This window comes from Chrysoperla carnea, chromosome 3, assembly GCF_905475395.1.
Source record: "Chrysoperla carnea chromosome 3, inChrCarn1.1, whole genome shotgun sequence".
Lineage (NCBI taxonomy): Eukaryota > Metazoa > Arthropoda > Insecta > Neuroptera > Chrysopidae > Chrysoperla > Chrysoperla carnea.
This window is the reverse complement of record NC_058339.1, coordinates 53,263,833-53,287,613: the sequence shown is the minus strand read 5'-3', so window position 1 is coordinate 53,287,613 and position 23,781 is coordinate 53,263,833. Positions and strand designations below refer to the sequence as shown.

The 23,781-nt window shown below is 28.8% G+C and overlaps 4 protein-coding genes across 5 annotated transcripts; 2 read left to right on the top strand and 2 right to left on the bottom strand.

The window, feature by feature from the left end:
* Window positions 1–184: 184 nt before the first annotated feature.
* LOC123295121 (protein HGV2) lies at window positions 185–11,075 on the top strand. The gene is made up of 6 exons (XM_044876346.1): window positions 185–342; window positions 9,065–9,262; window positions 9,327–9,536; window positions 9,631–9,892; window positions 9,952–10,349; window positions 10,774–11,075. The coding sequence occupies exons 1-6, from the start codon at window positions 331–333 to the stop codon at window positions 10,861–10,863; spliced, it is 1,170 nt and encodes a 389-aa protein (XP_044732281.1). The 5' UTR covers window positions 185–330; the 3' UTR covers window positions 10,864–11,075.
* On the bottom strand, window positions 2,187–7,043 carry LOC123295122. Of its 2 annotated transcripts, none has more exons than XM_044876347.1 (5): window positions 6,302–7,043; window positions 4,960–5,310; window positions 4,138–4,263; window positions 3,856–3,993; window positions 2,187–3,786 (listed from the first exon to the last, which is right to left on the bottom strand). In XM_044876347.1, the coding sequence occupies exons 1-5, from the start codon at window positions 6,471–6,473 to the stop codon at window positions 3,470–3,472; spliced, it is 1,104 nt and encodes a 367-aa protein (XP_044732282.1). In that variant the 5' UTR covers window positions 6,474–7,043; the 3' UTR covers window positions 2,187–3,469. The 2 variants fall into 2 exon arrangements, with proteins under 2 accessions (XP_044732282.1, XP_044732283.1); XM_044876348.1 differs by having other exon boundaries at window positions 4,147–4,263.
* A 2,494-nt stretch (window positions 11,076–13,569) lies between the features above and the next one.
* Window positions 13,570–15,708, top strand: LOC123296107. The gene is made up of 3 exons (XM_044877567.1): window positions 13,570–13,787; window positions 14,647–14,829; window positions 15,508–15,708. Exons 1-3 carry the CDS (start codon window positions 13,653–13,655, stop codon window positions 15,706–15,708), a joined length of 519 nt encoding a protein of 172 aa, XP_044733502.1. The 5' UTR covers window positions 13,570–13,652.
* A 1,250-nt stretch (window positions 15,709–16,958) lies between these two features.
* On the bottom strand, window positions 16,959–20,212 carry LOC123296106. The gene is made up of 3 exons (XM_044877566.1): window positions 20,176–20,212; window positions 19,974–20,099; window positions 16,959–17,875 (listed from the first exon to the last, which is right to left on the bottom strand). The coding sequence occupies exons 2-3, from the start codon at window positions 20,089–20,091 to the stop codon at window positions 16,959–16,961; spliced, it is 1,035 nt and encodes a 344-aa protein (XP_044733501.1). The 5' UTR covers window positions 20,092–20,099; window positions 20,176–20,212.
* Between the last annotated feature and the right edge of the window lie 3,569 nt (window positions 20,213–23,781).

Below are 23,781 nucleotides of genomic sequence, written 5' to 3'. Positions count from 1 at the left end.
GATTAATATATTTTATTTTATTAAATCAAAGGTTTTTATTATAATTTTTTTTACCTCTAAAATATTTGTATTATATAATTTTTAAAATAAAAACACCGGTATTTTATTTGTATTACTGCGCATGACAGTTTAATCGACGCACAAGCAGTAGGAGTGAAGTAAATATACAAAATTAAATTATTAAAATATCTTTCTGTTTAAATTTCAACTTGACAACGTGATGGTGTTAGACAAAACGGACATAACTAAATAAAACAATTTACAAAAGTACTTAAAAGTGTAAAATAATTATCAAAAAATTAGTATAATTTCGTATAATCTTTGAGGAGCATGAATATTGGGGTAAATATCTTATATATACATTAAAAAATACTTAAGTCAGTTTATAACCTTACTTAAGTCAATTAGTATTTTTTTTGCTAATAAGTAAAATAAATTTATGCAATGCATTTTTTTTTTGTAAAGTAAAAGTAAATACATGAAATATATGAATAAACTTAAGTAAATATTAAATAGGTCATGTTTTTTCGTTTGGTTTCTTCTTCCCGCCTAATCAAATTTGGGCGGCAAACGAATTGCTGTCAAAAATAATAAGATAATTTATGTATTAATTGTTTAATTAAAAGAAGTTTTTATTTACAAAGGCAGGTACAAAGCAGTTTTAAAGATTTTTCTCATAACAATTGCATAAAATTTCAAAATAATTACAAACTTCATAAACTGCATAATATTTATTTGAAAATATACGTTTAGAATGTTGAGTAATATATTAATGCCCTTAATTAGATATAAAACAGTCAACAACGGTGCTTTTTTCACACTAAAATAATTTTTTTTTGTCTTTATGAGCATGTTAAAGCTTATCGGTTATGTTTCAAACCATTTAAATTTGCATTTTGTTTTTGTTTACCGGTTATATTATTTTGCACCAAGTTTTTACTCGTTAACTTTTTTGGTAGTGAATTTTATTAAGTGCAAATTAATTCTATAGGTACATAAATCTATGGCTCGATTTTATTTCATTTTTCTTATACTTATTGGTGTTTTTTTTTTTTTCAAATTTTGGACAGAACCAGAATTGTTTTTTTGTTAATTTTTTTAAAAAGCTAATAGCACACTTTTCGTTGATAATTTTCATTGTAAATTATTGTTTTAATTTAAATTAGTAAATTGACAATCATTTCATATATGCGTCACTAAAATAGTTTGATGATTCCATATTTAACCAAACCACAAAAAACGTTGCACCCAAGTCAGAATTAATCAGAAATGTTTTAGAACGTTTTCAGGATCAGTACATTGCCTTGCACAGTTGAGCTATCGAAATACCTCTTCTTACACTTGCATACTTTACCATGCAACTTTACTAATTTGACTGGGGCGCAATTTTTTGCATGGATTTAATTTTAAATTAAGTATTACAAAATAACAGTTTCTTTTGATAGTGGCGTACACATGAACCCAATAGTCGTCGCATGATCCAACCATTAGCAAAATATTAGAAAATAACTTTATAAAAATATACATAGGCATTTTTCAAATTACAAATTTGCACACAATTTTTCTTAGAATTATTATTAGTAATTAGGATTATCTTTGTGTAATTGTGATTTTTTTTTTGTTCCAACAATTGCAATTGTGTGGACACATTAACAAATATTGCAAAATGTAGGCAATTCCCAGTGAATGATAATATGGAAAAAATTGTGAGCATACATTTTTAAATGATTAAGGCACTTCAAGCACACAGTTAATTTAAAAAAAAAATCATTTTTCAAAAAGTGAAATAATTTTATTATACACATTTCATTTTGCCCAAACAAAAACTGCACTAATATTTCTGCGTTTAATAAGCGTTTCTATGTTTAATGGATAGATTTTTTGTATTCTATCAATCTGTCTCTGTTTTGAGAACATTATAAAAAGAATTTTTGGTCTAACGACATAAACTTAATTTACTTTGAAAATGCTTTTTTTTAATCTCCTATTATAAATAGAACGTCAGCTAGTGACAGAAAAAAAATTGTTTACAGCCTGACAATGATAGAGGTGCAACCACGAGCAACAGAAAAATGTATAAAATAACATGCATAACGAATTAATGTATAGTTAAAAATTAACATTTGTAAAACAAAGAGAACAACTTTTTACAGTCTGCCATTCATTTGAATGAAAGGCAAGAATGCTCAATACACTAAAAATTTATTTGCAGACGATTTTCTCGTATACATACTAATGTTAATTTTTAACTATTTTTTATTCCTATTATTTTATACATTTTGTTGTTGTTTGTGGCTGTATATATGCCCTCTGTCATTTACAGACTAAAAAATTAATTATTTTTTTCTGCCACGAGCTGAAAGTCCATTAAAAAGAGGTGTTATTTTTTATCGTCGTAAGTTTGGAAATACTTTTTTTTTATCGTAATAAAACATAGTATTTGATACGATTTCGCAGCCATAGCTAATAAAACTTCTGTAAAATACCTCTGTTTTTTCAGTCCTACTTGAAACAGAAATTCGAACTATGAATATACAAAATGAGTAAAACAGTGCGAGCGGGGTTTTGAGAGTATCACAATCTCTTATAATAATAATCTAGGCACTATTATTTTGCTCTAATCTTGTTTATAATTTTTAGCAGGCGAAAATAGGCCAAGAATAGCGAAATTCAATTTTTGATAGGTTTGGCCTATCAAATACTCACTTTGGCGTGGCGAGCTGTTACGAAAAGGCGTCATCTTTAGAAAAACTTGTCCACGTAAGTGGCCAAGAAGCTTTGTGCATCTTATATGTTGCCATTTTAAGTAAAATTTATTGTGTAATATAATGCTTCGCCGCGCAAAGTGACGCACTCCTTTTTACTTGTTTACATTGCATTGTGCTGTATGTGGTGTATGGAATTGTCAGACAGCCACATGCAAAAGTTTTCCAATTTATCATTTTATTATTTCCAAACTTTAATTTGCCATTTTCGTGTCGTACTAGACTAATGTTCAATTAAATTATGTTCAATTTGCGAATATTTTTGGTTATTATTAATTTTGTGCGTTTTCTATAGTTTTTTCCAGAGACAAGTATTTATTTTCTTTTAGGTTCATAGACACAATCTATCCATTCCTCTAGTTTTCATCTATAATATTAAGATTCAGATCTATTAACTAGAGTACAGTTTGATGAATGGAGTGCCTTTTTCAAAATATTCCTGTTATATGTATAAAAGAGACTCTGTTGTCGATGCCAACGATAAAAGATAGATTTATAATTTTAAAGTAACTCATCGTTGGGCCCACAACGGAGTCTCTTCTACTGGCAATTACGACTTATTTGTCTATTATCCAAATCGTTACTATTATTAAAAAAGCGTTGTTAAATTTCGTTATTTCTAGGTTATTCCTAAATGTATATATTGTAAAATTTTTAACAAGCGCGAAATTTAATTTCTAATAAATCACTTAAATTAGAATTAATTAATTGATCATACTGCTAATAGGATTAAACCTCATTATTTTACTTAATAAAATCCATAAGACACTTGTCATAACAGTTAGCATTACACCACCCCAACCTAAATCTAAACTCCAGGCTGTACTAAACTCCCGTGCTGAAAGTAAATATCGTAATGCCTCGGCTGCGGGGCTACCACCACGAATCGTTGCCAATGCCGTTACTACTCCATCAACCGTTCCATCTGCATGAGCTCCAGTTGGATTTATTGTTCCAATTTGAGTTCCTCCCTTTTTGCGTTTAAAGTGAATTATTGTTAGCGTGAAGAGTGCAAAAGAAGCTACGACAAGTAAAAAATTTAATTGTTAGCTTCGCTGAAGAAATAATTTAAACAATTTATTACATTTACCTGCTAGTAAATACATTACACCAGTGACTAAAACTGCGCTAATTTGATGTCTACATACACCAAATGCCCCTACCAATGCTGCACTGCCTAATACAATTAAGCAGACTAGGGCACACGAAATTGATAAATTTTGCATTCCTAAAAACACATTATAAAAATTGTTGAGATTAGTAAAATTTTTGCACAAATTTTCATTTTGGGAAAAATGCAAATGATAATTTGGCCAGTGCTGTACAAATCTATGTTGTGACCTGCGAAATTATCACGCTTTCAAATACGTACTATACGTACTATGTTGCCAGTCAGATCTGGGCTCTTCTCTTGCGCCATCAATACCGCCAGCTAAATAATTAACACAAGTTTTTACTGGTGGAAAACCTACTCTTCCCAATAAAGTGATTTCTTCCTCTAGAATTAAAAATGTTAAATTTTTGTTTATTAATAAATTGCATGCAAATAAATGCTTTTTTAAAAACTAGGGGTAATGCCAATAAATTGAGCTGTTAAACGTACCATGTTGTCTTTTTAATTGCAAAAATTAGCTAAATAATTAACGAACTAGAATTAGATAATAATTTTTGAACTCAATAAAAAATGAGTGAAATGAGAAATCTAATTTAACTTTCAAAAAACATGGCAGAAAAACTCGAGGCCATAATCATGATTTGGTGATATCAACTGGCGCCAATAGCATGTGATTTGGTGCTACTGACTTTATCTGTGGTGTCTTGTTTTGGAATTTAAAAAAAGTAGTCAACTGCCAAGATATAGACGAAAAAAGAAACCAAATTTGTTTTTTTTTTGAAAATGAAATTAAATTCCCCACTTATTAGGCTTGTTAAGCGCACAATAAACTTTCTAATTAAAACTTGTTTTCTACAAAATGGTATAATCATTTAGAATTTTCGGCTAAAAGCTTTTTTTCTGTTTTCATTACAAAATACTGCAATTTTTTTTCTGAAGAATATTGATCGTAACGGTACAATCTATAAAACTATTTTTTTAAATCTAACCATGCCCTGAATAAGCTAAAATTGTATAAAATGCAAAATACTTTAAATTTAACCTCATAAAAGGAACAAAATAGAATTGAAATTTATTTACCAGATAAATTTACACATAGCGTCCAAATTCCTCCATGCATTGGAACTAAAAATGCAACTGGTGACCGCTCTGAATGATTAATTTGTGTAGAACTTTCTTCCTCTAAGAGATTCGCTGAAGATGTTGTCACTCGAACTACAGTACCATCTAATAACCATTGTAAGTGTATTAACTGTCGATGTGAATGATGTATGTGATACAGTTCTTGGCCTATCGATTGTATTGACATGTTATTATATTCTTGTACTAAACTTCTTAAACTATCTCTATGCCAGGTTACTTCCTCCCAATGATCAGTCATAATTGCTGCGCATAACATTGCTGATGAACATGATGTTAATACCAGAGTACCTTTGAGAAAATTTGTTAAAATTGTCAGCGTCAATTTAGGAATTTTAATTTTAAAAGTCTTATAGGGAAATTCGTGATACTCTAAGATCTGGGTGACTAAAAAATGAGTGAAATGGAAATCATTATTAAAGTAGCGAACATTTTAATTTTTAAATGGAGCGATTTTATCTTAGTTATGCGATTGTGGTATTTTTGTAAAAAAAAAATTATCGTATTTTTTTTGCTGTCAGATCAAGCTGATGGATGTATTTCAAATTTACTTATCGAATCAGGAATGCAGCATGGATCAAGTTAGAAATTATACTTCTTTGATATGTATTTATGTGCAAAATCACAGTGTAAAAGAATTGATTGAAATCTGTGCTCAAACCAGGTATACACGAGGACAGTGAATTAATAATAATAACATAACTAATTTCGATTTATTTATTCATTTTTTATGCAAAATATTTAACACCAACCCAGATTTGCTTAGTGTGCTGGGTTGAAACACTGGCCTCGTGGCTCCATCATTTGAATAAAGTATAACGTAATAACGACTGCATGCACAGTATAAATTCATTAATATCACAGACTTACAGGTATTAAATATAGACTGTTAACGCTTTGAAAGAAATAGCATCAGAATGCATTTAATGTAAATAAAATTATAATGAATTTATAATACTGTTATATATGATTTCCTCCCTCTTTTTAACAAGTTATTTATATTTAAAAAATACGGATTTACAATGTGATCCGACTTATATTTTTGAGTACCTAGTTAAAAACTTTTTTAGTATAATTAGTTGACAAAGTATACAAATTATTCCATATTCCGATTTGATTTGATTTAGTCTATTTAGTAGGCTAAATTTTTCCAACAAACTACATTTCAAATTCTAAATAAAAATGCTTTTAAGCATAATCTAAATAATGAAAAGAGTAACTAATACAATTCGTCTACGAAAGAAGAAACAAATAGAAACTAAAACAAAAAATTTATGCATACCTAATAAAAAAAATACACTAGGATGTATACTACAATTCCAACCATTCGGACTATCATCTCCATCTTCGCCTGGGACTGTGGTACTTCCATGTGCACCTCCACCGGCTACTCCTACTACATGCCCCCCTCCGCCTGTTGCAGAGCCATTGCTTGCTCCACTTGGTGAATCCATTTGACTGATTGCCGTATATAATGTATCTTGATATGGATCCGATTGTGTCGATGATGATAAACTTCGCCCCGAACGTTTTCGGCCCGATAATACTTCGCACGTTTTTAATGGAAGACGTTTTTTCAACGGACGTAAACAGTATTCGTAGAGTTCGATTGTGAAAAATTTGCCTCGTTTTTATTTAATAAGAGGTTTTAAAGGAAATTTCTTTGGAAGTAGAATATTTCGATTTACGACGTAAATTGAGAAAATTTGCAATGGAAACAATGTTGTTTATTTGTTTTGTATGACACAGTTCAATGTAACCATATATGTAGAAAGCACAACACCTTAGAATGGAATGACGACTCGGTGTATGTTACAATCTTTGATAAGTAATGGAAATACCAAATTGGGGTGTTTAACTCATTCCCCGTAGCCATCAACATATCGTGCAAACCGCCACTACAAACACGCTAACTAAACTAACCCATAATCAACATATCGAATGTGTTTATACAAAGTAATTCGAGACATGTTTTTATTTTCCATTTTAAATGAACTCTCATTATTGTGTGACAAGGATGGATGTAGTAGAGCTTTTTATTAAAAGTGTTAATTTAATAGAAAAACATTTACCTACTTGTAAAGCATTATTTTCTTTCAAGGTTGCATGCATTTAATAAATAAGTACAGAAGCTTTTCTACATATTCTAACTACAAATTACTTAGAGCTTTGAATAAATTATACTAGTTGAATGCTTTTTATGATAAATGGTATGAATAAAAAAAAACATGAAATCGATTTTTGGTTGTTTTCGTCTAATGAGATACCCACTAAAATATTGATTGAAAATATGTACTTTGCTATAAAATTTTAATTACAATAATTAGGCACAAAAGTGTAAACGATTTAAGTTTTATTGCTTGGCAAGATGTGAATGATGATAGCGACAAAGCTGTTTAGTGTTACTCGATGAAGTGGCGTTGACTGTTCACATTTTTATTTTAAATTATTATTTTGATTTTTTTTCTCGGTAGACGATGGTTTTTATCAGTTCAATCGTTTTTAATATTTAACACGCACTTTTAATAAAGAAGGCACACCTAAATGTGATTTTTGCATGTTGACCATTTTTATTGTACTTTGTGATGTGTTTCACTAATCCTGGACTTGACTATAAAACAATTTAGTTTTCTCGGCGAGTTTCCTGCTGTGTACAGTCATAGTGTATATACCATACTACGTATATAGTCTTTGTTCAGAGGTGGATGTTACTTTGTTTATAGGGGTAGAACATACACTAAAAACCATTCGTAAAAAGGTGTTGCTATTACTCTGCCACTTTGAACTTAAACAGCCTTTTTTTATATTTGAATATGTTAATATTTGAAAGTATTTTTACAGAGAATTAAAGTCTGTATCTTCTTCATGCATATACACGATTTAGGTCGTTTTGGAAAATAAATGATTTCAGAAAACCCAAAAAAACTAGTTCTAGTTCATTCTACGACAAGGCGGAGGGTTCTCGAAAATTTCTCTAAAATATAAGACTTTATATTTGAGTTCTGGGCGATACCATAGAAAATAATCAATCGACAAATATACCCGATTTTTGAGTCAAAATTACTCTTGTGTTCTAAGTTTTACTTAATTTTGAAACAAAATTTGTTTGTGATTTTAATATTTTTTTAAAGGAGTATCTCCAAAAAGACACATTATGTGATTTTAATATAATAATTTCTAAGAAATCAGGAAAAAGTATGAATATCGGGAATTATCAGAGAATTTTGAAATTGATTCTTATTTCTTTGAGCTTATCCAGGCTGTGAAGTTTCTTTGGAATTTGAAACTCCTATTCATATTGTGTATTTCACTCCAGGTTTTAGATGATTTCTTCCAATTCTCACAACACATTTTGCCCGCCTTTGTTTACCACGAGTGTTCTACAATTGAATAGTTCTGTGAGTTAGGTTATCACTTAGACTCAAGATACTATGTTATCACTGAAAGTCAAGATGCTGAATTAGGAATGAGAATTCTACGGACTATTACGCACCATTCTCTTCGTTTCGTAAAACTGTTTTCAAAGTACGATGATGCATAAAAGATAGTTAATATAGGGAATTAGATAATAAATTTTGATTTATAGTACACTATAATTTTTTGTAAATTTTTTGTTACTAGTCAAGCCTTACTTTTTGTAATCGTTCTATTCTTATTATCCTGTAAACGAATATATACGGTATTGTTTGACGTCATTGAACTAATATAGTATATTTATATGTAAAATCGATAACGAAAATTCGTTTACCCATAACCCCATTTTTTTATACTCAGCAAAAATAAATTTGTTTCTTTTGCTATTATTATTTTGGTAAACAAATTAATTGCATTTTTACAAGACATTTTAACGTATATTTTTAAAAAAATGTTATGATACCACCCTCTAAGTACAAATTATTATCGTAATATTAAAAATGTAAAATCGAAAATGCCATTTAGTATATTCACATCAGCTATATAATAATTTCTTATCAATCTTCTTTTTAGTATGTGATCTTTAAAATAAAACACGTGCTTTGAAATTTACGTTTGATTTTTTTTATAGATGGCTGAAGCTCAAAACGTATTCAATGTATTGACCGAGGCTGATGTGGCTACAATTGTTGAAGAGGGTCAAAATTATTTAAACGGAGAAGATTATGCATCAGCAGTTGATCATTTTGCTAAGGCTCTAGAGGAAATTGTACCTAAATATGGTGAGGTACATGATGTTTTGGGGAAAGTTTACTTTTGTTATGGCCAGGTAAGTTTGAATACAGTTCTCGCTTATTAGATTTTGATTGAATCTCAAGTCAATTGTTTTGTAGGCTCTTTTGGGATTCGCAAGAGATGAAGCAGACGTTGTAGTTGAAAATATGGTTCCCAAGGAACAAAATGGAGCTGATTTAGATAATATTAAAGAAGGTGAAGACGAAGAAGAAGATGAAGAGGAAGAAGATGAAGCTGAAGGGGAAGAAAATGAAAAAAAGGATGAGAAAGATGAAAAAGAAGTCTCAGATAAATCTACAGAAAATAAAGTGAGTAGAAAGAACTTCGCTTACGTGGTTGAAAGTTGATAACGATATTTTAATCATAAAGTTTTAATTAATAAAATTACTTTTTAATTGCTAGGATGAAAAAGAAAACAATAAACAATCCGAAGATAAAGAAGATTTAGAGGGTGAAGATGGTGAAAATAATGTCGACAATTTACAATTAGCATGGGAAGTTCTCGAATTGGCTCGTAAAATATTCTTAGCAGAAGGTGATAGTGGGAAAGATATGTTAGTAGAAACTTTATATTATTTAGGTGATGTTTCAATAGAAAATGAAAATTTTGAGGCTGCAATTGAAGATTTAAAAGAATGTTTAAAATTACACGAAGAAATTAAAGGTAGAATTACTTAATTATATTCGCTATTTGCATTTTGGTAACTATCAATTTACTTTTAGGTAAAACACGTCGTTTAGCAGATATTCACTTTAAAATTGCATTGGCGTACTCAATGGGAAATCAATTTGATGAAGCGATATCAAACTTAAATGCAGCAGCAACATTATTGAAAGATCGTATTAAAACTTTAACCGCTGAGAAAGAAAAGACTGAAGAGAATGAAACTGAAATATCAGAAATCAATGAATTGTTACCTGAAATTGAAAATAAAATCACTGATGTGTTAGCGTATAAAGAGGAGCAACATAAATCAGTATTAGAGTTATTAAAAGATAGTGCCGCTAAAGGAGCAGGCGAATCTAGTTCTAGTAATGGAAATGCCGTTGAAAAGGCAGCATCTCCTGTAAAATCTCCGGCTAAATCAGCGAATACTGTTGTAAATGATATTTCACATTTAGTAAGTTTGTCTTAATTTACATTTAATTGATTTTCTTTCGATATTTATTTCCTGAATGGCGACAATGATCCATTAATGTTTTTGGTGATGACATGTAGACAAAAACGTACACGATACTTTCTATAAAGTTTCTATTGTCACTTTTAGTGTAGTTTAAAGGTTTCATTAATGTACTAAGAGATAGCACCCTATGTCCTATTTTTCGATTATGTGAAATTTAGCCAAAGAGACTAAAGAGAGTTAAAAATATCTTAGAAAAACTATACTCGCTTCGAATCTATAAATAATAATACGACAATAGATGTTATAATTATGAAATTAATCAATTCTTGAAATATGGTTATTGGCATTTTATTGCTCATTTGACTGATAAAGATATAACTATTCAAATGCCACTTTTCATGAATTTATGTATTTTTTTTAGGTTCGTCGTAATAAACGACCCTCTGATGATGACGACGCTGATGCAACACCACCTAAAAAGCCACATCCACCACGAAAACCTACCCCATAATTGTGTTTTTTTTAACAAGTAACAAACAAATACGACTTCCCCCCTGAAAAAAAAACTTTTTGTACTAACTAATTTTTGTATATGGATAGTAAGTAGAAACGTCTCACAATAACATAAATTTTACTCATAATATTGTTTATTTTTGTAAATTGTTTTAAAAAGAAACTTTAAAATGGTTCTTGTATACTGATTAATAACTTTTTGGTAATCTGTACTTTAATGTTTAAGTGTTGAGCACTTGTTAAAAATTTTGTTTCGTTTTCATAAATTTATTTCTTAAATTAAGTAATTTATTTCACCGATTTAATTATTATAATTTTTATTTATAATTCCTAAGTCAGTACTATATTTCATATGTGTGTTAACTGATTGTGTTACTTGTATCGAATTGAAATGTTACTGATTCTCTAAAAAAATTTTGTTTTTGAAAATAAAAAAGTGCTGTTTATAATTTTTAATTGTATTGTTTTTATTTCTAAATTAGGATTTGTTCATCTTTTGCTAAAGTTAGTAAGCAAAACTCGTGCGGTAGCTTTTAGAATTATAGAAATACAAAATTAGAGAAATACAAAACATTCCTAGAATCGATACATTTTCCTGGAACTGTAGTAGTAAGTGAATAACCGATTATTATACATTTTATTTTCAAATTCATTTTTTGGATTCTAATAAATTTTTAAATTTATTAACGCGGATGTTCAAAATTTGGAAATCATTATTGTTATTAATCTTTAGGACTGTTCCAAACAACATTTCTAACTTAGTTCAATATTTTTAATTCATGCTTTCTTCGTGACAAAACAATTCAGTTTTTTTTATTAATATGGAATTTAGGGAAGTTTATTTTATTGAAATCAGGGGAATCTAAAAAGGTATCCAAAAAATAGTTGAAAATTATCCCACAATAAAAAATTAAAACGTGGAGCATTGAAAACACCAAAATTTTATTTTCATTTTACAACAACTTAGTTTTATTTTTAAACAAAAAAAAAAAAAAACATAGAGCAATTACAAGTTTTGTTTGTGAATGAGTACTTCAGTACTTCATTCCAAAGTAATAATTATAAAAAACCATTTAATATTAATCTTTACGTATGATATTTCTGAATTTTGTAACAATAAGATGGGTCTAAGTCACATTATTCTTATATTCCATTTTTTTCAAACAATGGCGCGCAAACTGGCTCTCAATTCATTTTTGCGGGAAAGTGAGAAAATTTTTGTGGGTTGCCAAAATTGACAATACATAACATATTAATACAGACGGCTACCATTACTACGCTGACGATGACGAAAAATGCAATAATTAAAATAACTTAATTTTATTTCTATACTTTAATACACATGTTTTTTACGATTTTTGGCGTTTGAAAATGAACAAATAGAATAATTAAAAGTTTTGTTTGTGAAAATGATTACTTCAATCCAAAGTAATAATTTTAAAACTAAAAAAAATATTTTATATTAATTTTTATGAATGATAGATATCTTTACATTCTATATATTTAAAATCTAAAGAGTTACAAAAGTAGAAATTCGCACACAGTGGGTTTCAAAATTTTTGTAGGCTACCAAATTTACAACAACTGTGTTATTAACACACTTAATATAATTACGTTGACGATAATGAAAAAATGTTTACTGTTGTTCACGGGCCACCCGAAAATTTTACATACCAAATGTCGCGAATGGAAATAATTTTCGTAACACTCCATTCTGACACATCGAAATATCTCTTTGAATTAAAAATAACGCAAGGAATGATTCTTATCTTTTAAAGAGAAGAAACAAATGGTTTAATTATTTAATGCTACTTACAAAATATTATTGTCAAACCAACAAATGTCGCTTGGCCTAGTAATGAAGTTGCAAAGATTTTTTGTGATGCTTCAATTATGCTCGGCGCTTCTGTTGTTACTAACGCCCAAAACATTGTAATTAACCATGGTAAAGCTAATTTTCCTTTTGTCATTACTAGCCCCACATATAAAATTTGTGCTGCTATAAACATAATTGCCATATCCAAATGATTGAGTTGGTATGCAAAACCTAAAGAGATTAGAAATTCGAGAGTTTAGTGAAAGAAATTTGAGTAATATGTTGAAACAATTGGTTTCGTATTAATAATGTGAGACCATTTCTTTTTCAGAGTTAACTGTTTGAACACCCTGAATAAGTTTCATATTTTTTGTGACTATATTTATACGTACCTGTTAATCTATCGACAATTTTGAACCGTGCTGTGCTCATAATTGAAATATACGAACAAATTAACCATGTGACGATATAAAATGGGATGCCTCCCTTTCTTTGTATAAGTGCATCACAGTATTGCTTTAATTTATGCTTAGTTTTCTTTCGTACAAGAGGTATATTATTGTTTTCATAACCAGACGATGAATCCGTTTTCCATGTTTCAGAAATATGTGGTATACGATATAAAAAACGTGGTTTTTGTGATTTTCTCTGTAGTGAAAAGTTTTTGAAAATATCTTTTATTGACATTCCGTCACTTGTTATTAGAGAAATTTTTAAATTTTTTTAAATTATTATCGGTAATGATTGTGATTAAATAAGCCCCCCTTCTACACTTGGTAAATATTTACCAAAAATTTTGTATTATAAATATTTGTTTGAATCACAGCCAGCTATCAACTTGTCTAAAATTAATTGTGTGAATACGTCAAACCATGGATAAAATTTTTAAAAATATTCGATTGATATCTTAAGATAAATAAGTTGACCAAATTGGGGGGATATGAAATTTGTTTATGTTGTGTCAATGAAATATGAAAATACCCTTTCATACGATACTTGGACCAACGTTAAGGAAACATTTTAAAGCTCATGATGCCTTCTGTCGAATACCAATCTTTAAGCCTGCTGGTGCCTGGTACGTTATTGTAGTAGCATTAGCTGGTATTGTAAGTATTCCGTAAATATCTTTCTATTTTATTAATAATGCATAATATCTTCCGGTAATCTTCCTTATAAACGTCTTTATAACGATTAGTTTTTTTAGCTTATAATTTTTGTAAAATTCAGAATTTTCGCCCGGGCGTCAATAACCTTTTCCTTGTAGGCTAAAGACAGCTAAAATGTTAGTAAAAGGAAAACATAGTAAAATGATTGAAAATAAGACGTTACGGGTCTGTGGTAATCACTTTTATCTGTACTTCGTACATATCAACTTGTCGCTATTTTCGAGACTATCATTTCATCGCCTAACTGTAATTTCTATAATATATCATCAATGCCAAGTCGCTTCCCACCGTCTGTATTATCCTTTTGTATGCTTAGATCTTTAAAACTACGTAACGGATTTTGATGCTTTTCTAATAGAGTGATTCAAGAGAAAGGTTTTTATGTGTAATACATGTATAATATAGTGGGAAATTGAAGTTGCCTAGCGAAGCGGGTAGTTCACAACTAGTAAGATATATATCAGTTTTGTGGTACTAAACTATCTAACACTTGTTGTTTGCTGCAATTTTCATCAAACGAAAAGGTTTTCGTTCTTTATTTTTTTAGTTATCAAATAGGCATTCGAAATTGGAAGTATCAAAAGAGTCACTTGGTGATTCGCTCAGTATATGTTGCTGGCGTCTGATTTAAACAATTGTCTACGTAATCTAGGTTGTAGCCTGAGGCTAGCCTAGAGTATCTAAGTCAAAAGTTTCTAGGTAATATTTTTGAATTCAGAGCTGAAAATGAAATAATAATTTTTTGAAATTTTTATTTTTGTCTTACTAAATTTTTAAATAATTTCTTGATATATTTCAGTTTTTTTCTATTTTTGATATAATACGAGTCATAAGAGATGGTCCTACATTACCTCCAAGTTCATTACGCCCAAGACTAAAATCAGGAGCTGTGGTATCTCCTGCAACTGAACGTGATCTAAAATTAATGGGATCAACTTTAACTTTGGAATATCATACTTTGTTGTTATTAGGTGTATTAACGGTATTTAATATTTACCTTTTTGTTAAATTGGACGATAGTTTCTTTTCTAAAAGCTGCTATAAATATAATCAAATGAAATAATAGATCGAAAAAATAGATCCGGAATATTGTTGTAATTACGAATTGATTGGGTTGAGTTTATCGACTATAGAAGAGTTGGTTGGGTTTTGAAGTATTTAGCGCTTGCGTTCAAAAATGGAACACTATTATAAAAATTTTTTCGATCTATTTTTTCTGGATTATTCCTTAATCCGCAAGTTATATCAGCAAAACTTTATCAGATGGTAGATAACGTCTAAATACCTACACTCACTGTCAGAAAAAGTGCCACAGTTAAAACATTCTAAGCGTACTCATTATATGTTATGTTATAATAGTAACACTTAGAATGTTTTAAAACGAGCATTTTTTGTGACATTGAGTATACCTTTGTAGCCGGAAAAGCGTCGTTTTCTAGATACAGAGTGTTGGAATTTAAAAGAAATTATAGTGTATATTGCCATAAATTTCAAGTTTGGCAAATTGAAAATTTGGCACACAATGGCGTTGCAAGTATGAGGCATTGCCTAACGTTATCGTATGTCAGTGTAGTTAGAGATGTTTTTCTCGAAATGGGTTATGACCGGCCCATATCTCTACCGCTGTATTTCAATTTATTATTTCACTTTTGTTTTGTAGGGTCACCCAGTGTTTTTAATGCCATGGCTGTTCATGCAAGGTTTAATAATATTATTAGAATGTGTAATATTCTTTTTACGACTTGCTTGTTCAGGTATATGTATGGATCGTCGTACGTTAGTGGCTGTCATTTTAACACCCATTCATTGGGTAATTGTGTCATGTTATTTTAAAAGTAAAATTAGTAGATGTGATTTGTAAATGTTATTAATTACTAAAATTTATGTGTTATAAAAATACATTAAATAAATTTTTTTAAACAACATAATTTTTTTCATATTTACCTATTTTCTGAAAATTAGAACAAGGTATATGGTAGGAAAATAACTAGAAAATTTACTGTCAGGGAGATAGTATGGAAACTACGTTAATATCATAAAATAGAAAGTATGTTTGTGCATTGGTTTTCTAGTACTCTTTCACGGTAAAATGAAGCAACGCTTATGAGTTTTTGCTCATACCGCTTTTTTCTTAATCTATCGATTTCTACTATAGAAATACTTGATTAATTGTAAAATGAACCCGATTTTTGTATTTTTGGATTAATAAGTTGGTAGCAGATATTTCCATTTTTTCAAAAGAAGGATACTTGATAATTTTGATCCATGACCGAAAATTGGGTTCATTTTACATTTGAGTAATTACTGAATTAAGTAATTAAGTTCAATTGTTAAATGTGTCCGATTTTTGTATTTTTTGAGTCAAATTAACTATATAGATGGAGTAGAAATTCCAAAACAAGAATACTTTATTTTATTAGATATTTTTTGAAATTTTTTATTAGTTAAAAAAGCTATTTTTCGAATCGATACCAAGTTATTTCTTAGAAAGTATTGTCTAACTAGCTCGACTCGTGTGGAATTCCGCAGTGCGGTACCCATGGCTAAAGACGGCTAGAGAAATAATATATTAAGTGATAAAATATCAACAGTAATTTACTTTCTTTTTATTTATAGACAATTTCATTACAGATATGATATACAAATTGCATTCTGAACAAAATTAAATTGATCTGTTTTTTCCTTAGATGTGAGTATTTTTCGTCATTAACAAGCAAGATAAGCTTTGAAAAATTGTAAAAACCATTTTCTTTTAATTAATCGTGAATTGTTGGACAATTTTTAAGTAAAAATGCGAGACTAACGCACATTTTTACCAAATCTACTGCTTTTTAAAGGTGCCCCTTACCGCTTTTTGAGCTATTTGATCTGACTTAACTTTTTATGAATATTTTTTATAATAATAATTTTATGCTTTTCATACACTTGAATCATATTTTTAATGGTTTTAACTGTCTTATAAACAAATTTTCGCCTCATAATTTTATCTAATTCCTTCCCTAAATAAAAAATAGATGATTTGGAAGAAGGTCTACGAAATATCGTCTGAAATACTTAGAAATAAATAAATAATTTATTTAATACAAAAAAGAACAAAAATTTTATTATTAATTAATAAATATCACAATATTTAATACTAGTTATATTACCCCCACTATCATCACTCACACTTTTATTACAAAACACATGCAATGAATCCGTGATTAATTTTTGGACACTAATTAAATTATGATGACAATGTGATTTTAATTGTTGTAAAATATGTTCAAAAAATGAATGGCATATTGTTCGTGTTGCCATAAAACTACCATCCAAGTCTAGTGTTACCGCATCCATTGGTATCATTTTAATATTTGGAAATATAATATTTTTATGATCACTTGTTTTATTTACACCATTTCTATCAATAATATACCGTCGTGATCTTTCATTATTACTCGTGTTACGTTTTATTAATTTCGAAGATTTGATATCGGTAATATTATTTAATTTTGTTTTTAAATTAAAACTCATACCAGAATATTCAAATAAATTTAAGACTCGCGTTACAAAATTTATTAATGGCTCACTGAAATTTTGCCAACATTTCGATAATGGAGTTTTATTGAAATAATCCAAACAGTTGTAATATTTAATTCTCAAGTTAGGATATTCTTTATATAAATGAGTTAATTTATTTTCAATATTTTTTGTCGAGTTTGATAAAGGATTGCAGTTTTTTAAAACAATTAACGTTACATTTAAATCGTGATAATGGCTTAATAATGAAATTAACGTGTTATGCTCGCGAACTGTCCATTTATTTGATGTGTGCGTTATATAAATATTCCTATCACTGATTGATATTTCATCATCGATTGTTTTTAAACATCGTAAATTATCATGATCATTGAGTTTTGCAATTATGATGTGGGATGACAATATTTGTTGATGTTGCTCAATATTTAATGATAATGCCATTAAAAAGAATAGAAATATTGTAAAAGTAACTAACAGTAGACCCAACCAACATGATGCTGTTATATCATCTGAAACATAAAAATGAAGGTTATATAATTGTTTTGAAAATCATTTTCTCGTTTCATGGTCATGTTTTATTGTAGTAATATATTGTGAATGTTGACCGTTAAGGGTGGAAAATTTGATGAAATTGTGAAAATACTCAAGTTTATATAGCTATTCATGTATTACTATAGTATAATTAATTACTCCACAGGGACAGTATTACAAGACGTATTGTATCACGATATTTAGAAAGGCTGTGATTGTTCAAATATTATCTTTATGAATCCATATATTGGTTACACTGCAACACCAAAGTCTTTTTTACGTTAGGTTTATAGTCACGGAAATATGAGAAGAAACTTGTGTTACCGTAACTACCGATCCAGTCACTAAACAATAATATCGAAGAAATCAGACAATGGGGAAAAGGTATTGCTCAATCTAGATTGCATCCTAGCTCGTTTTTGTCTGATTCAGTTTGTGTATCACTGATCTGAATACAAGTTAAATTTACAAACAACTCCCGGCAAAATGCGGTGGAGATGCGAGGTAATTATTTTCCAATAAGCATTTCTTAGGTAGGTACTATCTTACATACAAACCGAGTACTAATGGTATTTAAAAACAATGAAAATAATTTATTGATTGAGTTAATTGTTGAAATACAGATTGAGTTGTGAGGAATGCCAGGAGTTGTGAGGATTGAGAACTCCAGGAGTGTCTTCTTCACGTGTAAAACAATGTAAAAAAACTCAAATGTTGTTATGCGATTTTGATTTCTTTTTCGGTGGGAGGAGTTAAGATTTTTAATTCCACCTCTTGTACTTTTTATTAAAGGAAATTTTGTGCAGTACAGGTTATTTCAACGAATCTGTGACGGTTTTCGTAGCATCTCTGCTTGATGGGTTCTTTGCGTATCGAATTTATAAAAAAATATTATTTAGGTACATTATTTGGATTTTTTTTAAACATTATTTTCATGTGTAGAAGATACTCTTGGAGTTCGGTACATTCCTCACGACTCACACTGTATAGACAGTGTTGGATATCAGTGCTATTATTTTATAAAAAGATAAATTTAAAAAAAATTTTTGTTTAAAATGGCCTTCTTTATTTTCAGGATTTCTTTTCGCTTTTGGAATATACGTGCTTCAAAATTTCACCCCGAAAATGGACCCTTTGACCACCTTAATATTACCGGATTGGTTAAATCTGAAATTAGAATCAATAGACTCACTATTTGAAGCAAACTAAAAATTTTCAACTCTTTCTTTTTTCGCTATTTTTTGTAGTTTTTTTTTTTGGTAAGTGGAACTTAATTTTTGGCCTAATTTGTGATCTTACGGGAAAACAATTTTATTAAAATTTTGATGATTTTTAATAATTTTTTAAGGGCATAATTTTTATCTTTTACAGCAACATCAGTAAAACGTTGTTTTGCTTGACTATTGCATTTTCGGTATATTTCCTTTAAAGAAAATTATATTCAAAAATTTTACTTTTTTAAACAATTTGTTCAAGGGACTTGCTGAAATCTTTAAAGGCAGCAAGAACAGGACTGGCAATTTGCTAATAGCGATTTTTTCCCGTTAGCTAAAAAAAGTGGTAAGTTGCCAAAAAAGAGAGAATTCAGAGAATCAGAAAATAAAAATCAAAATCAAAATTGAGTCTTACGACGCATTGATAATTTATATCCCATTTATGTTCTTTAAAATCATAAACAAAAGGGCACACTTAACTTGGTGTGGATCGTGATTTGTACAGATTTTTATAGCCTAAACGTTGATTATAAAAATTTGGTCCTATATCTGAAAAATCGAAAATCCCCTATATATGTTTGCTCTATAGTTGAAAATCTTAATAAGCATTTAAGGCCATAAAGTTCTTAAGAAATATCTTATCTATGGAAAAATTATGTCACATTTTTTGGAGGACGCTATATAAATATATGCATTTTCCGTACGAGTCATACAATACTATTCATGATCACGTTATTTTCATATATCAAGGTTTTAACACGCACCTGTTGAAGTTTTCATGAAAATACGTATATAGTAGACATTACAATTATGACTAATTTAAAATTGTTATTTTTGTTTAATAAAATAATAAAAAACTTACTTGGCCACTTTGTAATGACTGCCGTTGCACCAGCTGCAATTCGTTCTGATCGTTTACTATTTTTATCATCTTCTAAATAGACAAGTAATAGTGGATATTTTTCTTCAGTTTTCATCATAGAATTTACTGTAACAAAAAATTTGGCATCAATCATTGTAAATTTTTTATGTGCACATTTTAGAGGGCCAAACCTAAAACCTACTTGATGGATTATGATGAAATTTTGTGTCTGTCTCAATTCCCAGATCAAGTTTGTATTCAAAAAGCTTCTGCTGAGAGGTTCTCGCATTTTTATATCAATGTTTCTTATGATAAATTCGATTCTAACAGTTTTTTTAAGAGCTATTGATATTCTTTGAAATATTGAAATTTCTCGTTATACGGTCAGACATCAAGACAAACAACAAAAACAATAAATATATGCAAGCATCAAGTTGGTACAAACTGTTTGGGATTTTCCTATTTTTGTTGATGTTTGGCGTTCGCCTTCGTGTCTAGCCGCAACATTATGTAAACATTTCTGATTACATAATAATTCTTGATTTATATTTATTTTAAAGTGTAATATAAATATAAAATTTTAATTGTATCAGATTGTAAAATATTGTTTATGCTTCCATAAAAATTTATTAGCAATTGTGGGTAAATTAATATACTGTAATTGGAAAAATTTGTGGAAAATTTAACCTTATTAAATAATTTTGAATAGACGAAATCAATAACTTTTTTGATTGAATTGCCAGATTGGAAAATTTTTTTGTTACTATGAAAATGTTACAAAAGAATATTTTTCGTGATATCAGCATAAACCCCCAGCATAATATTAAACCATAAAAATTACATATATTTGCCCAATTTTTGACATAGTATGTAAAATGTCTATATTGATCATTTTGATGATTGAAACCTCGAAAAAAAAGGAAAAATTCAAAGATTTATACAATACTCCTGGGTGAATCAGTGAAAAAATCATTAATTTTTTCAAAAATCTTTTTAATTTTGACCAAAAACTCGATAATAAATTTAGAAGCTTTTACATGGTTTTCAGTATTTACTTTTATAGCCACAACTTTTTACCTTATTTTTGTGAATGCTGTGCTTTTTTTTACATTTTGTAAATCTAAGAATATGAACTTAAGTTTTACACTCATATTAGCGCAAAATATCATGAAACTCTAGAATCTAGACTATCTATTCGCTCCGTGCATGAGTTTTATTTCAGGGAGTATCATAGTAACGACACGCTACTATATTAATATAATAGTATGGATGGACAAGTATATGAATTGTATTCGCAACGTGTATAAGTTTTATTCCAGGCGTTTCCATAATAACGATACACTACTTTATTAATATAATTTAGTGGATGAACATTTAAGTCTATGATTTGTATATTTGGTTTACATTGAAAATTTAATACTATTTTAACAAATTTGAATAAGTAGTTAATTACACAATATACTACAAACACATTACACTAAATGTTGAAAGAAAAATTTGGAATGTTTCCAGTTACAAATGACGGCACGCTCGACACGATACCCTTAGCGGTATTTGACGATGAAATTTTATTGAATTTTTACATCAAAACAAAGCTAAAATGAAGAATACCAATCGTCACAGTTTTGCAAATTGAAAAATAGTAAGAATTGTATATAAATTCAAGTATGTTTCGTTTCTAACGTTGCGTTGTTTCATTGCCAACCTGTATATTTATCAATATTTCTTATCAATTTTATAAATCGATGCATTTACCTACGTGATTTCTTTCTTTTAATATAAAAAATATGTAAAACAATATAAGTTATTGTTGTATTTCAAGTGTTTATAAGAATCCGAAGTAAAAATATCATGGCTCGGCACTCACCTTAACATAAATTTTAATAAGAAAAAAAAGTGCAAATGATTTATGACTTTAATTCAAGTGTTTTGATACAAAAATAAATCACCACAAAAAGAATTATTGTATTTTGTCAAGTTATCCACAATTAGACAAACAAAAATTAACAAAGTTATCAGATAACATGAAAATATACTTGTAAATACAGACAAAAAAACCGCATAAAATAATCGTAACGTTTTGACACGTTATTTAAAATGTATTGACACTTATCAAATATAGAAATTATTAATTAATTTTTTAAAACAAATGAATTTTTTTTCGAACATGAACATCATTTGAATATATACAACCACCTACAATGATAAAATTTTAGGGTTCTGTTTCAAAATATATTTGGTAAAAGCAGTTCAGGTAAAATATCGGGCGATTTTAAAAGAAACAAGAGAAAATAAACAATCAACTGAGTTAATTGTTGAAATACTCTACATGACAATGTTGAATATCAGTCCGTGTATTGCTTTTATAAAAATAAAAAATAATAAAAAGGTAGGATAAAACGGCGGCCATTTTTAACCAGAAAAATTTCCTAAGGGTTATAGAAATTTTTTTCGTTTTTTTTCTATCTTTTGTAGTATTTAAGACAAGGGAAGACAAAGTTTCGCCCTAATTTAGAGCCTCACGGGAAAAAGAGATATTTTAAAAAAATGTTTCAAGCAAAAGTTGTTTGAACTCTGGGACCCCAGATCCTTTTTGCGTCTTGAGTACGCTATAAAAATTTCAGCTCAATAATGTTTTTTCATTTCTTTTTTGATTTATCGTGCTCACGGATAGACAGACGGACGTCAGCTTCTCGCTAGCTATCACTTATGTGCTTAATTTCGGGACCAGGACTCCACATTCTTGAAAACTATTAAAGCTGGGTTTATTTTGATCCAAAATTTGAAAAGTATGACCTAAATTTAGTAGGATTACATACTTGGTTTATCCAAATTGGTTAAAATTTGAATATGATAGAGCAAAATTAAATTTTTTAGATTCTGATGACGTCTTAAAGTTAAAAAAATCTTTTTTTTTTGATAACACAGGCAAATTTGATCCGATCTCATTGGAAAGAGATTTTTTTTGAAAGCCACCAATTTTGGGTCATTCTTTTTAGCTGTGATTTCAGTTTTTCGCTAGCTATCACTTATGTGCTTTATTCCGGGATCAGGACTCTATATCCTTGAAATCTATTAAAGCTAGGTTAATTTTGATAATAAATTTGTAAAGTATGATCCAAATTTAGTAGGATTACATACTTGGTTTATCAAAGTTGATAAAACTTGGATGTGATAGTGGGTCCATTAAAAGTTTGAGACATTCTCAATCCTCTGTTTCACTCTCTGAACTTCGTTACAATAGACATTATACCCAAGAGAAAAGTCAGATTCAGAGAGAAATTCATATTTTTCATAAACAAATAAACACTTTCGACAAAAATTGAAGTGAATCTTTGTGTGCTTCTGTTTAATAATATCTAAATAAGCAATAAAAATTATTAAAAGTAAATAATATGTAACACAAGATTATGAAACATCATTTAGTATATTTTTATAGAACATAAACATAAATTATTTTTTTATTCTACATTTTATAAAATTAAATATATTTTATTTTTTTTCTAGTGAAATTATTGTAATTTATTAAAATGCTGAGTTCGCATTATTTTTAAAAACGAATTAAGTTTCATTCATTTTAGTAACTAAATACATAAATATGGAATATTACTGGGTGGCCCACAATGAATTTTATGCTTTGAATCCTTTGTAATTTTCTAGAATAATTATGCTGTAGCCAGACACGAAGGCGAACACAAATCAATTTTTACGGTTCTATGATTTTTGGTTAAAATATAATTTTCTTGCACTTTTCTGCGCCTTTTTATAAAGAAATTTTTATTGTTTAAGTAATTAAAAATATATTTTT